Here is an 18,794-nt window from a genome sequence, read left to right as displayed (position 1 = left end):
TATTTTCTTCTTAGATTTAGGTTTTAATTATTGTTTTAGTTTAATTTTCTTTATATTTTCTTGTTCTAGTATCTTAATTTGCTTAGTTCTCTTATTAATTTTTCTATTTTGTTACTTTTTAGTTTATGAATAATTCTTGAATACTAATTTTACTTTTAATGCAATTGATGTTTTTTCATGTTTATTGTTGCTTATTTGAATTGTTGTTATTTCTCTCTTGTTTTGGTAGTTATAAATTTTATAATTCTTGCAATTTATCATGTTTTATTTTTATGTATTCCAAATATTTGACAAAATATTTTTTCTAGTTTTAGAGTAGATTTTTGCATTCTTAACTTAGAATTGAGGACTTATGTGACATTGAGTCATTGATGCCCAATATTGATTGGTAATTTAGGGTTGTTAGCTGGTTTTGTTTCCACTAACACTAGTCTTTCACTAAGTCTAATTAGTGAGTCAGTTAGAACTTGTTGATTAAGATCGATCATACCTATTTGACTTTTGATGATGGCCAATCGTCGGTCTAGAATTCTCTCAAAAAGAATTGCTTCGTCGATAGTATAGTCCCAAACCAACAATTGACCCTAATCAAAGTTTAAATAAAGATTGTCACAAAATAAATCAAGTAAACGGGAGTTCTAAGTGCCAAATCATTCTCCCACGAAATTGTAGTGAGGTGTGCGTATTATTGGCTATCAAAAATTGGGGTGAGATAGCAATTGACACAAAATTAAACAGCAAAAAAGTAAATGACAATTAACTAATAAAGAAAAGAAAATTCAAATACTAAAAAGGGTGTTGGCAAAGGTTGAGAGTTAAGGTTTCCTATCCTAGTCATTAACCACAAACATGGCAATTATGAGGAGTTAATCCCACTTAGTCAATCCTAACATCAAGAGTAAGTCAAATAGGCATATTGATCTTAATCCACGAATCCTAGCCAACTCACTAATTAGCTTAGTGAAAGACTAGTGTTAGTGAAAATGAAATCAACTAACAACCCTAAATCACCAATTAATATTGGACATCAATGACTCAAGGTCACCTAAGTCCTCAATTCCAAGCCACTCTATAATTGAAAGAAACATTTTATCAAACACTTAGAAGATATAAAAGAAAAATATCATAAATTGCATGAATTATTAAAGCCATAACTACCAAACTCAAGAAAACAATAACAACAAGTCAATTAAGCATCAATAATATGAAAAATATCAAAATTGTATTAAAGGAAACAATGAATTTAGTTTATTGGTTATTACTGTAGCCACTTATGGCTTCAACTGGGAGAACACCACTACGATTTTTTTGGTCTCACATTGAACTTTGTATCACTTTCTTAAAATAATACAATTACCTTCACTTTGAAAAAAAAATTGTATTTATAATGACAATGATATCCTCATTTCGATTAGAGTGATACTACATGTACAAGTCCTTTTGTAACCAAGTTCAATCAAGTTGGTGCAAGTCTAATGAAAAAAAAAAAAAAAACCAGCATATATAAGACATGTGTACCATTTCTCTTCTTTCGTACTTTCTGTAGCACACAATTTTTTGTTGGAGAACACAAAAAATTATTAATATAGCACAAATTTTTGAAATATAGCACATAAAATTTTGCACATAACATAAACTTATTCATATAGTATACAAATTTTTATAAATAGTACACAAAATTTTGCACATAGCACACAAATTTTTGTTGTGAATGTATTTTGTTAATTAGGCGAGTTAATATTCTGGATATATAATCCTTCAAAAATTTCTGTACTGCACATCAAAATTTATGTGTTATAAACCAAGATTTTTATATTGTACACTAAAATTTTTGTATTATGTGTATTTTATTGGTATAATATACATATTTTAACATATAACACATAAATATTTGCATATAGTACACAAATTTTTATACATAGCACATAAACTTTTACTATGAATGTATTTTGTTTGTTGGGTGAATCAATATTCTAATATATAATTCTCCAAAAATTTGTATACTGCACATCAAAATTCTTATACTTTGTACTAAGATTTTTGTATTGTACAGTACAATTTATGTCATGTGCATATTTCATTGATTGGGTGTTAATATTTTGGACATGTGGTTCTTCAAAAATTTTTGTACTGTATGTTAAAATTTATATACTCTAGTTTTCTTAATATTTATTGGAGAAGAAGAAGATGAAGACGACGAGAAAAAGATGAAGAACAAGTTTAAACTTGGTTCAAAACTTAGTTCAAAAAAATATTTAGACGTCTAGAATTCTCTTTTGATTAATTAGAGTTTTTCAATTTCTTTTGTTATTATCTTTTTGATTAAATATTCTTTTTTATTCTGATAATTTGTTTAAAAAATAAAATATTTTTTCACAATTCAAAAATTCTTAATTAATTTTGCCTTTAATACATCAATAATTTATCACTTAAACTAGATACTCATATTTAGAGGCGGATTTAGGAAACCAACATGGGTCATGTTTCCCTTAAATTTTCAAAACTTAAAATATATTTAATATAATGTCTAAAACTTTTAACAATATATCTTCTAGTTTAATGGTTAAAGAGAGATATTTTATACTCTAAAACATGAGTTCAAATTCTATTTCATGCATTTTAAATTTATTTTTTTTGTTCTTTTAAATTTTTTTTGTAATTCTTCTATCTATTATTATATAAAAATACTTTAGTTTTTATAATAATTTCTAATTGAATGTAATAAAAAAATATATACATAAAAATAAATTAGATTAAATTTTATTTTTTATAATATTAAAACCAAAATATATTAAAGAAATTATTTATTAATATAAATATATCTTATATATTATATTCATTAATTTATTTTAAATACATATATTAAAAGTATTAGAGAAACAAATTTATATTATTTATGTTATATCTTTTATAATAAGGATAAGAATTAGAATTTTATAAAAAAAATTTTGATATAAATGATTTTTTTAAAATTAATTTTAGTTTAAAAATAATATTAAAATTTACAATTTTTTTTACTAAAATTTTTAGTTTTAATATGACGTTTTCAATTTTTTATTTTCGACCCCTCTTTATAAGATTTTTGGATTGACCATTGCTCATATTGTTAGAAACTAATTAAAATTTTGAATGGTAAAAAACATTTTATCTTTCAAACAAAAAATCAAGAACTAAAAAAGACTTTATTTTCAATTTTTTCGTGGCTAATACAAGGTGATTTGAACATCTCTTTTCTACTTTATCAATCCCACTTGTGTAAGAAGGCATGATAATCAATCATAATTACAAAAATAAAGTTAGGAATATTTCAAAATTTAAAATAAAAATGACTAAATTTTATAGTTATTATTTATATTCACAACTTTTATTATTTTAATTTTTTTGATCAAGTAAATTGGACAGATATTACATCTATATACTACACATTCACACAATACACTTACATACACTATATGAGTAGACACTATTAGCATGGTTTTATATTTCTTTATGAGAATTTGAACCGGTGCATTTATATATAAAGCAAGTGCAGTTATATATAAAGCAAACAAAGTTGTCATCTGACCGAGGCTTCGGCGATATCATTTTAATTTTTTAAATTATTTTTAGATTTATCTCTCAATATTATATTAGTTCTGAGATTTTTTTCGATGCTAATTCAACAAATAGAATATTATGTGTATATTAAAATTAGCCATTAAAATTTGTTATTAGTGCAAAATATACGTTAAAATATAAAATATATATTAAAAATAAATTAAACAAAACATATATTTATACACAAATATATGATCACTGATTTTAGATATATTTTATTTAAATTATTTAAATATAATATTTACAAAAATATGTAATTTATAGTATATTTGCATAAATCTTACACATCTCGAGTACAATAGTCATCAAAAGTTCAAAACCATAAAAAACACAACTCGGTACTCGAAATTTGCAGGATACATGCAATTTAAAAATTCATACATAGACCAATAGAGCCATAACAAAATTTTTGACACTGTATCCAAAATACATGCAGTTTATAGACATTATTTTTTTCCTTTACATAATATTTTTTTATTTTTTATTCTTATATTAATAAAATAAAATATAATACATATGATCTAAAAATAAAATTATTTAATTTTTATTATTTTTTAATTATTAAAATTTTAAATATGAAAATTATTCAATTATTATATAATTATATAAGAGTCTTAATTAATTTAAGTTTAAATTTTTTAAAATTAAATTTAAATATTTTTAATAAAATAATTTTTAAAAATAAAATTAATTTTTATGGTAACAATCTTGTTAAAATTGTGCATAAATTATTACTATCTTTATATAAAGAGTACTAAATTATTAATAATTAATGAGATTAGAAGTTATTTTATATGTTTTTTGATTTACAATTTCAGTTATAAATAATAGTATCAATCAAAAAACACATGTTAGTTAATAACTTTTGAGTTTATACTTTAATAAGATCATAAAAAAATATAATACTTTAAATTTAGATGATATTTAATATTTTTATTAGACTATAATTATATTTTAATATGTTTATTTAATTATAAAATAATTATTTAGAGTGTTAAAAACTTAAAATCTAATTTAATAATCTAATTTAAATTTAATTATAAAATATATCAAAATTAAAAATAATTTACATTGGTTTTAAATTAAATTTTAGATTTAACATTCAAAAGGCATCTAATCTAATTTAAATAAATTATTTTTTTATTTTTATAATAAAATTTATATTTTACTTATAATATATTCTTATTTTATTTTATGAAATAATTTTATTAAATTTTAAAAAATAAAAGATAGATAAATATTATTTTTTTATAAAAAAATATTTTTTATAAAATTACATGTATTTTTTAAGGTGTGGCAAAAATTTTGTTATGACTCCTCCTCGTACAGTGAATTTTGGATCTCAAAAATTAAAATGATAAATGCCTGAATTTATCAAAATGATTAAATGGAGGTCTTCTCCTTCCCGTTCCCGTGTTTAGCAGTTAGCACCTTTTCCCTTCTGGAACCTCCCTATAACCAAATCTCTTAACTGTTCTTCATCTTCCTCAACTCTTATTTCTCTCTTCTCGATCTCTTAATTGTTCACGTGCTGATTCTCCCTATGTATCTTCATTCCTTACTATAAAAAGCTTCCGATTTTCTTTGGATCCAGGTGAATTTGGCGGGGATCAGATGGAAGCGAAAAGATCCGGCAGCCGCGCACGGTTTCGGAGGCGGCGGAAGTGACGAAAAGGCGGTTATGGTTGAAGAGCGAGCAATGGCGAAGGAAGTTCGGTAATTCGGATCGGTTATTTCGCGGGAGAAGAATGCTCTATTTAAAGCAACCTAGCGTTTTCGCGAGCATGGAGCTATGTGATTGTGTTGACAGCGATTTCGTTCGTCGTAGTAGAAGTTATTGTGGTTGTGAATGGTGTTAGGTGCTGGATTGATTGGTGCAGAGGGGGAACTTTCAATTTTGGTGGGTCGTTATTTCTCATGCGATTTTGATGGTTTCCCTGAGCCAGAGGCTCGGGGGATCTGAGTGATTGGTGCGAAGGAGAAAGCCATGGCGTCGTCGGAGAATGAGGCTTCGTATCACTCAACTTCTCCTGCCTCTGACGAACTGCGTTCTCTTCCTCCTGAACATACTTGTATCCAGAAGTTTAGGCTCTATGAGACTCTTTCGGTATGCACTTCTATTATTCTTGTTGCTCGCTGTTGTTTGCACTTCTTTGATGATTTCTATTAGAATTTCTTTCTATTATTATAGCTTGTTCTCCACTTGGGTTCCACCGAGATCTTCTTTATTTTGTCATTATTGATCATTTCATGTGAAACTGCTTATTTATCTTTTCAAGTTAAATTTTAACAGGTAAAACTTAAAATTGCGTGCTTCTTTCTTGGTCTCATTAATGGCTCGTTCTGTATTCTAGAAAAGAAAAGGAAAAGGAAAAAAAATTGATTTTCTTTGTTTTCTTCTTTTAGGCTTCTACTTGGGATTATTGGTCATGATTATCTCCAATACAGGTCGAAAGTAAGAAGTGTGTTTGAGGGATCTTATGCATATTAAAAAGTTTCCTATGCACCATTCATCAGCTCACTAGTGGTTCTTATTAATTTTAAAATGTTATTTTAAACGTTTATGGATTGAAAAGGAAACTGGCTACTCATCCAATGGTTGATAGCAGAATGGATTTAAACGTTTATATGTTCACTGTTTGGTAAGAGAAATAGTTTGGCAAAGTAGATAGTAGTTGTCGGCTTTGTGAATTCTTTCAATGGTTTGATCATTGATGAGACACTTTTTTATAGAAATTATTATGCATTTATTCTACCTACTAAATTCTTATCCTGTGCATTTATCTTTATGTTTTATTCCACAGAACTTTTACATGATAGGAACGGATAAAAGCAATACTTATTGGAGAGTGCTAAAGATTGGCCGTTTAGATCCTTCTGAGCTAAATGTGCGTGAAGATTCTACCACATATACGGAAAGTGAAATATCTGATCTGCTGAGGCGTATTCATGAGGGGAATAAGTCCACGGGTGGACTGAAATTTGTGACAACTTGTTATGGAATTGTTGGTATGTATGACCAATGATGTTGTCGTGTGCCGTTGAATATTGATAAATGATCAGTCCTTATCTTTATATGTTATTCTGCATTCAGGCTTCATAAAATTTTTGGGGCCTTACTACATGCTTCTTATCACAAAAAGAAGGCAAATTGGTGCAATCTGTGGCCATACAGTATATGCTGTTTCGAAGTGTGAGATGATTCCACTGAGAAGTTCTTCAGTTCAGTCTAACATGACTAATACTAAAAGTGAAAACAGGTATTTACATTCTTTCATGTTAAGTAGATTTTAATTCTTTCATTTTTAAATCATATAGTTCACACTGAATGCTTGCATATTTCTCCTGTTTCATTTGATAATTTATAATAGACAATTGCTTCAATTTTTTTTTTCTTTTTGCATTCCTAACGATCTTTCAGTTTCTTTCCCTCTTACTAATTTGCTTGTATTCATGTTTTTTGAAGTTATCATATAAATGTTTTAATGTTTTGTTTAATTATATGCATTTTTTCTTATTACTTTTTCAGATACAAGAAGCTCCTAAGCATGGTCGACCTTACAAAGGATTTCTATTTCAGCTACTCATACCACATAATGCGCAGTCTTCAAAGGAATTTGTGCGAAAATGAGACAGGCCATGTCCTTTATGAGACAATGTTTGTCTGGAATGAATTTTTGACTCAAGGAATTAGGAATAGCCTTCAGAATACTCTTTGGACAGTTGCGCTTGTGTATGGATTTTTTAAACAGGTGATTATAAATGGCTTATGATGCTATTCTAAGTGAATAATGTTATCAGCCTCTCTCGTTAAATTTCATAGTTTCAAATTTCTATATATTTTTCCCTTGCAAAAACAGTTAAGTTTTTTTTTGTGTGTTTTTGATAAGTTTGTAATTCACAAAAAATAGGCTCTTATGTTTTTTGACATTCCATGGCTAAATATTAAATATCTATATGATGGCTCACTATTAGGACACACTTGCAATATCTGGTCGGCAGTTCATACTTACACTAGTTGCAAGGAGGTCTCGTCATTACGCTGGCACTAGGTATGTAATTTTTTTGTTTTTTCTTCTCCAAAACAGTAAATAAATTCTATTTGCATTTGAATGACTGTCATTTGCCATTTTGATTGTGTTCAGTTGGTTATACTTGTACATCAATCTCAATGTATAATTTGTCCTTGTTTGTATATGAACTTGGCTAGTCTGTTAAGTAATTCTGTGATTATTACTATTTTATGCTGATATGTGAGCATGTTTTGTTCTCCTGAAAATTTTCCATATCTTGGATTTCAACGTTTGTGTACAATTTTATGTTAATGGCACATGGAATGATGGAATCCTTGGCTTGGATTTCTGGATGCATTTTCTATTAATCTGATTTAGTTTGGAAAAATTAAATAAATTAATGCCAACATAATATGAGGAACTGGTAATATATTTGGTAAAATGTGAAAAAATGGAAAAGATTGTGCTGATTTCCACTAATAAGAAGGTTCAGGGGAGGTAGAGAAAAGAATTTATTCTTCATATTCTGATGGAGGGCTAAAGCATCTCATTTTCCATTTGAATATTATTGGAAAGGAGTCGTGATTAGTTGACTAAACATAAGATTCTATTCCAGCTCTGGCTTTTTAGCATAAAATGAAAATGCTGAAGGAAAAATCGCATACATGTTTGTTGGAATCACATTAATCTTGAATTGATGCAAGTCTTCTCCTGATCGATACAGTTACCATGGATTTTCATTTTGTCACTAGAAATGAATTGCTTAATTCCTGGAATTGTGCCAGAATGCAGGAATCTCGATTTTCTGCAATTCTGGCAATACAGATCAAAGAGGGATTGATGACTGAGCAACCATGGTGGAGTGATGATGATGATGATTGATTAGATGTCGCTGGAATCTAATTGGCAGAGAGGTGTTTAATGAATGTGGCTAGATTGAGAGAGACATTATGTCACTTGCATGAGGGGTGTGTTGCTTCACGGATGAATGAGGATGTTGAACTGAACCTCCAGTTGCAGGTTGGTCTGGCACCAGTGTTGATTGTTCTTTGGTCTGTAGTAGGTGAAACAGATCTAAGATATGTAAATTTGTGAAACGAAGTGCTGCAGCAGAGCAGAGAGAAACAGGCAGTTGACAAATTATTCATTCTTGATTTGTCTTTGATTAATCTAACTAAAAATGTTACTACTAATATTAATTCTTTTACTATTTTCCCCGGCTTAATTTTTAATTTAGTTTTTATTCCACTAAATGCTACTCATGAATGCATATTCCACCATATGTATGTTTTGCAGCTTCTTTTATTTGGTTATTATATCATATGTAGGTATCTGAGACGGGGTGTAAATGAGAAGGGCAGAGTAGCTAATGATGTTGAGACAGAACAAATTGTGTTTGAGGCTGTTCCTGACGGTCTCCCTGTCCAAATAAGCTCCGTTGTCCAGAACAGGGGTTCAATCCCTCTTTTCTGGTCACAGGAGACTTCGCGTCTGAATCTTAAACCAGATATTATATGTATGTCTTCCCATTTCCTGGATATTGTAAAACATGCAACGCTTATGTTACCTAATTTTATGCACGAGTGACCAAGCATTTGCTTTTGGGATTGCTTGTCTCCAGTGTCAAAGAAGGATGAAAATTACCAAGCAACTAAACTTCACTTTGAGAATCTTGTCAAAAGATATGGGAACCCCATAATTATTTTGAATTTAATAAAGGTGATCTTCTGAAATGCCACATATTTTCCCTAATTTGGTAGAAATATTATCCAACCTCCTCAGTCTCCAGTATACAATTTTATTGTAACTTTTCCAACTGAAGGATTTTGGTTTGTTTCATTCTTTGTAAGACTCTTCAAGCGATTGATTTTGCATTGTATTTTACCAACAGTCACGTGAGAGGAAGCCTCGCGAGTCAATACTCCGTTCAGAGTTTGCTAATGCAATTAATTTCATAAACAAAGATTTATCTGAGGAGAACAAGCTTAGGTTCCTTCATTGGGATCTGCACAGACATTTTCAGAGGTTGGTGTCTTCTAATAACTATATCCTCCTTAATAATTTAACTGGAAGTATGCTCTCATTAATTTAAGCTGATGAAATGTTTGCTTCCCCCTTTTCTATTTCCAGAAAATCTACAAATGTCTTGCGGCTTCTGGGAAAAGTGGCAGCACATGCCTTGTCACTAACAGGAATTTTCCATTGCCAAGCAACCCCTAACTTTAGACCAGAAGACAGTGTGAAATGGCTATCTACTGAGTAAGTTTCTCATTTTCAATCAGTCAGTTTCACCATTTCTATGTTAAATTTATACTCAAGACAAAGTATTATTATTATTATTTTGAAAATATTAAGGATGTAAAACACGTTAATTCATCTGCTGATATATTTTGTTTGCCAATGTTAAGTTTTGCATATTGCAATGTTGATAAAGGAAGCTTTCAACCTGCAAGGCATGAGAATATTGACATTGAGGATGTTCTTAATCTTGAGAGGAAAGCTGGTGGTGAGAACAATATTACTAATGGAAAGCAGTCTATCAAGCTTCCCATGTTCCAAAGAGGGGTGCTCAGGACCAATTGCATAGACTGCTTAGATCGCACGAATGTGGCGCAATATGCATATGGGTTAACTGCTCTTAGTCACCAGCTTCATGTTCTGGGAGTTATTGATGACCCAAAAATTGATCCTGATGATCCTCTAGGCGATGGTTTGATGGGATTTTATGAGCAGATGGGTGACACACTTGCACATCAATATGGTGGTTCTGCTGCACACAACAAGGTGATTTGTCATGGTCTTAGTTGTTGTTTCAGTTTGAACTGGCTTTTAACATCCACTAGCTTTGTCACTGGGTTTAAACTTTGTAATGATAAAACATTGGATAATGAAAATTCAACACGAGAAAAGATGAATGACATATAAAAGAAAGGGGAGCTCTTTATCTCATCCAGTGTCTCAGTGAAAATGATGTAGTGGTTCATGATGGTTTGTGACTGTATACTGTGATATCTCTGTTGGATTCTCTGTAACAGTTTTCCAAGCTATCTTATTAGTACTGTGACTTTGAGAATGGATTATCTCCTGTACTACCTATATATATCTACAACCTTTTTCTGAACATTTCTGCATCCATTACTACTATACTAATTTCTACCAAAATCCGATCACCATTAGTAGAATGATTTTGCTTTCAGGAGAATGGGAATAAACCACTTGTAGGCTGGTGTTAGTCAATCTCTGAGCTTTTTATATCTATTGGCTGTTGTTTTCCACTTCCTAAAATCTGCATAGTGTCCGCCTTGGAGCAATAGTGGCATTGTTTTTGTGTAATCTCAAGGTCATGGGTTCAAGTTGTGAAGTCAAGTCCTGATGCTTGGATCAAGTTAGACTTCCTGCATACACCCTTCGAGTGAGGCTTTCCTAGGATCCTGAATAACGTCGGATGTTTTGCACCTGACTGCCCTTCCTTCTGTTAAATCTGCATAGTAGTAGTGGAATGGTCATGAATTTTCATGTTGAAAAATTTCCGTTGATTTTGCATATTGACATAACATAAGACCTTAGCTTCTTAATCTTAAGATGGACTCTCTAACTTTTGTTGTTACTTGGATGTAGATATTTTCTGAGAGGAGGGGTCAGTGGAGAGCTGCAACACAGTCACAGGAGTTTTTTAGGACTCTTCAACGGTATTACAGCAATGCCTACATGGATGCTGAGAAACAAAATGCAATTAACATGTATGTTTTGCAGTCATGCTTTACCCCCCTATTTTTGTTGATTTGTGTGTCTCTTTCCTTTTCCCCTGTGACCAGATTTATAGCATGTCCTGTCATCTAGGGTCTCCCCCCTCCCTCTCTCCCCCTCCATTTTTGTGAATAATAATTGAACATTTATTAGATGAAAGAAGGATACCATTGTTTCTAGAATACTAGACAACCAAATGAAAATAACTACTTTTTTCCTTTGATACTAGAAAAAACTGTTACGCATGATGGCTATACCACCTAAGGAGAGATTTAATCATCTTCTCAATAATTGTTGCAGCTTCAACTTTCTTTCTCATTTCTTCATTCCTTATCCTATCCCTTCTATTGTGGCCACTTATCCACCAAACCATCCCCGTCTTTTCCACAGTAAATTTATGTTCTTATTGACTCTTTACCACCTAACATTACCATACAACAAAACTGGTCTAATACTATGTGATAAAGTTTGCATTTGAGCTTTATAGGTACTTAATTATCACGTGTTGAAAGTCAGTATGTAGTTGGTAGTTAGTAGCTTAGTATTTACGAATGTAGTTGATAGTTTGTAATTTAGCATTTATGATAGTAGTTGATAGATATCTATATATATACCTCTCTATGGACGAAATGAAAATGCAATGAGTTCTTTCTCCGACGGAAGTTGTTCCTGTGATGTAACTGTCGGCTGCGGCGGTGTCAGCACTTGCGAGGTAACCATCGCCTGGTGTGTCAACGGAATCTGTGGTGGTGATGGCTGAGATTCTTGCTTCGACAGAATCTGAGGCTGAGACTGAGTTGAGATTGGGGTTGAGGTTGCGATGAATTGAAGCTATTCCACCATGGCAAGATGAGTGGTTGCAACGGCGAAACCCTGAGAAGTGTGAGAGTCCACGTTACCGTGCAGATACCTTAGGTATGCGGAAACAGGGACTCGTGCTGGCTTCCTGAAGCCAAAAAATCCTTCAACCCCAACAGCGTTGAAAGCGGGCTGTGGAGGTGGCATCTGATGGGGGTGAGGTAGCACGAAGGCAAGCATAGAGTGCAGGGAATTAGCAAGCTGAGAAGCGGAGGGGCGGATCCTTTGGAGACGGGAGCTCGAGGGCCTTGGCTGGTGAATGCGGTGAGGTATGGAGATTCATTCATGGGCTGATGAGCCCGTGAGCTTATGGATAGCATCTTTGAAGTTGTTCTTGTAGACTGGTGGCTGGTGCTGCAGGTTCTGATGCTGTGACAATGGTTGAAGGTTTTTGTTTGCGTTGGTGATTGGGTTTTGATTATGGTGGGTTTCGAAGGTGTTGGGCATTTCAGTGATGGAGATTGTGGGTTTGGAGGTGTTTTAATAGCTTTTATTAACCTCAATTCCATTTGCCACATAGCAGTTCCATTTGCCACATCTGTCTTTTCTACTAACAAGAAACCCCTTTTTTACGTTTGGGAACTTTGGAACGTTCTTAAATTCTTTGAAGGTACTTTTGTTGTTAAGAAAATTCAGGGGCATTTTTGTCAGCAACCAGAAAATAAAGGGGCGCTTTTGGTGGTTAACTCGAAACTAAATTATCTCACCCACACTCGTCTTGATGTTTCCTTTGCAGTAATGGTGGTTAGTCAGTTCTTGAATTCACCATATCAAAAGCTGCGTTTGTTCCTGAGAACAGAACAAGATAAGATACTGAGAATAACACACAAAAGACAGAGATACAAAATTTAGTGTTTTTGTATTCTGTTTGGTGATAAACTAGAACAAATTATGAAAATTTAATTTATTCTCAATTTTTTTCATTCAAAAAATTTGAGAAGAAAAATATAATAATAAAAAATATAATTATGAAAAATTAACAACAATAATGAAAGAAAAAATGAAAAATAAGTTGTGTCTCTTGTTAGTGTCTATGTGTCCTTCCTGTCAAGATGGATACAAAATATACTAATTCAGTATTTTTGGACACAATTTCTCCGTCCATGTCTCATCAGTCAAACACAATTTTGTGTCTCAGTGTCACTGTCTCAGTGTCCCGTCCCTGTAAACAAACGTAGCCCAAAGTGATTGGGATGCGTGATCCGTACCCTAAAATATGTCAAAGGAGCACTAGCTGGGCAGGATGTTGAATAGATAAATATTCAACCTCCGGCAATTGTGTGTTTACAGATGGCAATCTTATCTCTTGGAAAAGTAAGAAACAAATTGTGGTTGCATGATCTAGTGCTGAAGCAGAATATCGTGTTATGACATCAACTTTATGTTTACTTATGTGACAGAAGCAACTTCTTGAAGAACTTCAATTTGGAAAAATAGTCTTCGACTCTTATACGGGACAATCAACCAGCTTTGCATATTTCCTCTACTCCACCCTTTCATGAGAGGAATAACAACAATGAGGTCGACTGTCATTTTACTTGACAAAAAATCCTATCTAGAGATCTCACCACAAGCTTTCTTTGTTCAAATGATCAATTGGCATATATCTTAACTAAGGCTTTAAGAAGTCCTAGATTAAGTTATGTAACAAGCTTGGTATATATGATCTATATACTCAAGCTTGAGGGGGAGTGTTGAAAGTCAGCATGTAGTTGGTAATTAGTAGCTTAGAATTCATGATAGTAGTTGATAGATATCTATATATATACTTCTCTTTGGATGAAATGAAAATACGACGAGTTCTTCCTCCTATCTTCTCCTTATTAACAGTATGTAAAACCTGAAGTCCTCGTCCATTTTGCATAAAAAATTCAGCAATAATTCAGTCCGATAAAGGGCAGCCCAGTGTAAAGCAGGCCACACCCAAAAGGTGTGATGTAGGCGACCTAACCTGATGCAAGTATCAGTATCTGATTTTATGACTTGAGTCCATGATCTTGAGGTCACATGATAACAACTAAATCATTGCTCTGAGACGCCCCTTCAATAAGTCAATCCTATAATTACAAGAAAATCATTAGTGAAATCACTGTCTCAGACTCTGATTTTATCAAATATAATTGTTCTTTATCTTATACAATTCTAAACTACCTTTTGAACCTGCAAAGTTCTCTTTTCATCACTTGGTCTAGGATTTCCATCTTTTACCAAATTTAAATGTTTTTGTTTCTCTTTGTATTAAAATTTTAATGTCTTAATTTTACTAGTCATTCTCTCTTCCAAGAAGTGCCTGTTATTAATTGGTGATGTTTCTGTTCCAATAATCATTTGATAACGATTTGATTTCCTTGGCACAGATTTCTGGGGCATTTTCAGCCACAACAGGGTAGGCCTGCTTTGTGGGAGTTGGATTCAGATCAACATTATGATGTAGGGAGACATGGAGATGATGATGCAAGGTATTTGAAATTGATTTTGGCTTTTTCTTTTTAACTCATTTTTAGTGGTACTTGATTGAGGGAAGGGCATGGGAGTTTGCTTGGGACTTCTCCATGAAGTGTAGAAATGGACAAGGAAACTTAAACAAAAGAGTCTAAAATACAATGTGATGTATAGTAAATAGGCACAAGGTGCCACACTTTAGATATTGGGAGAGAAAAGATGGAGAATAGTGATTAGTTACAAAGCCTGCTGGGTTGGTTAAAATCAAGGGAAAACCCTTTGAACTTAGAGCCACAAATGTGGCAGACCCTATGAATCCTAAAATTCCGGGTGAAATTGACATACTAGGTAACTGGTGTCCTCTTGGGTTTTGAGTAGGTGAGTGGATAAAATGTCCAAAACAAAAAAGAAATAAAATTTTGGTGTTATCGGAATCTGATGCATTTTAGTTGTGGTATAATAATTATCTAGGAAATGCTAGAATTCGTCAAAGATTCCAAACCTAGTGTGGTGATGGCTTTTAAATTCCATGTGTGTTTAGATGGATGGCTTTTCCAGTCTTCTATTTGAGTTGTTTTAAGTCTTCAGGCCTTGCAACGTGCTGCTAATCCCTACCTACTATGATGGCAGCTGGAATTTTTCTTGTGGCTAAACTTATTCCACTTATCATAGCTATATTAATCAATAATAATAAGTGTTTTATCTATTCATATCAATAATTTAATGTGGTTGTGGACTATAAATAATGTTCTTTCTATATAATTTTGTTGATTCACTTGTATTATGTTAACATTAATTACTATTTGCAACAGATTAGCAGTATCACTTGTATTATGTACATTGGAAGTTCCTTTTAATGCTGTGAATGTGCTAACTATGAAACATGGTTTAGGTCAATTGTCAAACGATGTTTCTCAGATGGAAACATTCTTCGTGATAGTTCTACACCTATATCGACCCTGGATCTCAAGCATGGAAGGTTAACTAAGCTAGATTTTCTAGACCAATCAGAAGATGGAAGCAGGGGTTTTTGTGATTCATCACCTGAAATATCAACTTGTGAGAGTGACATGTCTTTTTCAAGGTCTGTACTATCCATTAATGTCAATGTAACTATAATCCGCTTATATAGGACAGAAAATGCAGCACCCTGCATATAAATGTGAGAAAAAAAAAAGGGGGGGGGGGGGGGGGGGCTCGGAGTGGTAAAAGGTGAGAAGTGAATTACACCATTTTTTGCAATTCACTTTATTTATTATATTAGTCCATTTATTTTTGTAATGTTGTCCTTAACTATTAATTATTCTGGACTTACGCTTCATGGATTATGGTTGAAAGTTATATTAGTTGACACATCTCTTTCCTTCTCTTTTCCGTTGTCGTTTGTTCTGTGTTTAAACTTGAACCGACCAGTGGGTAATTTATTGTCTTAAGTTGTGTCGACTACTCATACCATGATCTTACAAGTTGGAAACTCATGATTCCTGCTTGCATGATGACATATCCACATGTTAACGATTTTGCAATTCTTTGACTTGATCTAAATAGGTACACTCCTCCAGTGTCTCGGAGACACCTTTTTGGAGAGATGCAAAGAGACTGTTGCTTTGAAAATGATCAAATTTTCTATTCTGAGCATCCAGAATCATTCAGCAGCTCCAACTTTGTTGACTTGAATTGGCTATCTTCAATAAATTCATGTGAAGAGGAGCATAAGAGGTAATAAAACAGGGTATGGGATGAGAAAATACATAATCTAATTTAAAACTAAAAATATAAAGTGTGATAACAGTGTATGGATGCATGTGTGCTTATAACAACACATTTATGATGATATTCAATGTGACTTTACTTTCTTCCATTCTAGGGTAATGCATTACTGATTCCTGAATATCTCCAAAAATATATACATATTAAAGGCCTGTTCATGATATGCAGGTCGTCAATTCCCAGGCTGTCTTCAAAAAGTGTTGGTAATGGAATTACTGGTGGAGATGCAACTGCTTCCACTAGTGAGTCAGGCTACAGGAACAAGGTACCACCCATAATTGCAGCATGTTATTAACTAAAGATTTACTGGATGCATGGCTGTTAGATTTTGTTAGGGACTTGGGTATTATGGGGTGCTCAAAATCTCACATCGGGTAATATGGAATGCTTGATGTTGTATATAAGGGGAGTAGTTCTTCCCCTTATCAGCTAGCTTTTAAGGTGTGGTTTCTCACTTTCCTTAGATACTTAATAATGGTATCGGAGCGTGGTTGTTGGCACCATGGAAAGGGCTACCTATAGGTTGGATTAAGGTGAACACCGAATACTGATAGCCGGTAGCAAAGTGGGCTACCGTTGGGTTAGTGTCGATAGAGTGAAGCCGCCGTGGATTCGTGGTTGTTGGCACCATGGAAAGGGCTACCTATAGGTTGGATTAAGGTGAACACCGAATACTGATAGCCGGTAGCAAAGTGGGCTACCGTTGGGTTAGTGTCGATAGAGTGAAGCCGCCGTGGATTCCGGCTCTCCAGGGGCGGTGTGTTGTTAGGGAGGGTAGTATGGGATGCTTTTGCAGCATGAGTTTAAAGTTATTTGTTTAATAGGGAAAGAGTTCAACGAATGGTTAAGCCTGTAATTGGACTAATAAGTAGGTGTTGCTACTTTCTTTGATCTAATAGTACACATATGTATTGTGTGCATAGTGTGCATCCACCTGTTATCATTTGATTATAAGATATACATAATACATGAGTTTGATGCCACTATAATCCCTTGGTAAACAGTTTGATTTTCCAAATGCCTTGGTCTTTTTGACATATTTTGCATTCTAATTCTACATAATTCTCAGGGTAGGAAGCAAAGTGGATCTGATGCATCCTACGACGATACCAGGTCCAAAATTCTAGAGGAATTTCCCAATACTTTTGTACAATGGGTGACTCATGGACAGACACTTTCTCATTGAATTTCCACTAATTATCCTGTACTAAGATATAATGTACATTTGTTTAATTGACTTGGCTTACTCTAAAGATGTTGATTAGAAGAGAACACCAGAGAGGAGCTTATGATACACAAGCAGGAAATGAAGAAGCCGGCATTATGTAGGCTTCTCTGTAAGAAGCTTATAGTCCAAGAAGAAATCCTACAGGTCTTCTTGGTATTGAGTCGCAGCAGTAATCTTGTGAAATCCATCAAAACCTTGAGGTATAGTCATGTAGTTAATTAGCCAGAGTCTGGCCTGCAGCCCGCTCTTAGTAAGAAAGTATAGCAAACGGTTGTAAATTCCTTAGAAAATATATATTTTTTCCTTTTGCTCTTTTCTCTCCCTTGGAGCTCACTGTTTTCATTCTTATTTCAACAGTTCATACGATTATTTTTAGGTGCATTTCTTGTATATAGTTGCCCTGCATGTCTGAGCTCCACTTTTAGAACTGCAAATGATTCTTTTAATAATTTTTCTTCTTGGAATATGTAATTCTGGCCTGCGCATCATGCTATTAACGCTTTACCTAATGTGGTGATTTGACTGTTGGCAACAATGTTTTGGAGCACAGAGCTGGTGCAATAAATTGCCTGGTATTTTTCCCTTGCCCCGTTTTTCAGTTCAGTTTCTTGTTTATTCTACTTGTTTCTTTTTTGCTCATGAATGCTTTGTTAGTTAGTGAACTATTCGTAGCTTTAATGCATCAATCTTTGAGTTCTTCCAAGTTTATCTTTCAACAAAGATAGGTGATATGTATCCCCATCCAAGAAAAAATATTGCATTTTTTAGGACAGTAGCTTACAAATAAACTAATGCCCTGAATATGCATGAACTCTGGTGTTGGTACTTTCTCAACGAGAAAATCGTGTGTTACGATCTTTATTTGTATACATGCACACCAAAATGGGCCTAGTCCACTGACTTTATTAGAGATACACATGTATTGTTGGGTGTCACTGAACTTTGTGTAACTGACCGTATGTTTAGTTCCTTGGAACTGGATCTATACATCAAGTAATCTAATCTTGATTATCTTCTTTCGATAAGCTGCTGATAGTATACAAAGGTGTCTTCCATCTATTCAGTACAAGTTGCTTGTAGTAAATATGGGACCTCATGAACAAGTTAAAACCAAATTATATGCACTAATGATTTATTTT

General features: G+C 33.0%; 1 protein-coding gene across 1 annotated transcript; it reads left to right on the top strand.

Moving 5' to 3' along the window:
- The first annotated feature begins 4,970 nt into the window (after positions 1–4,970).
- Positions 4,971–18,220, top strand: LOC130968249 (phosphoinositide phosphatase SAC3-like). Its single transcript, XM_057893426.1, has 16 exons — positions 4,971–5,704; positions 6,402–6,606; positions 6,692–6,857; positions 7,127–7,349; positions 7,573–7,649; positions 8,939–9,126; positions 9,232–9,329; positions 9,502–9,635; positions 9,741–9,869; positions 10,019–10,394; positions 11,229–11,350; positions 14,573–14,674; positions 15,550–15,741; positions 16,206–16,376; positions 16,596–16,692; positions 17,497–18,220. The coding sequence occupies exons 1-16, from the start codon at positions 5,585–5,587 to the stop codon at positions 17,611–17,613; spliced, it is 2,517 nt and encodes an 838-aa protein (XP_057749409.1). The 5' UTR covers positions 4,971–5,584; the 3' UTR covers positions 17,614–18,220.
- Positions 18,221–18,794: the final 574 nt, after the last annotated feature.

The sequence above is a fragment of the Arachis stenosperma genome, chromosome 3 (assembly GCF_014773155.1).
Source record: "Arachis stenosperma cultivar V10309 chromosome 3, arast.V10309.gnm1.PFL2, whole genome shotgun sequence".
Lineage (NCBI taxonomy): Eukaryota > Viridiplantae > Streptophyta > Magnoliopsida > Fabales > Fabaceae > Arachis > Arachis stenosperma.
This window is presented reverse-complemented; position numbering and strand designations above follow the sequence as displayed.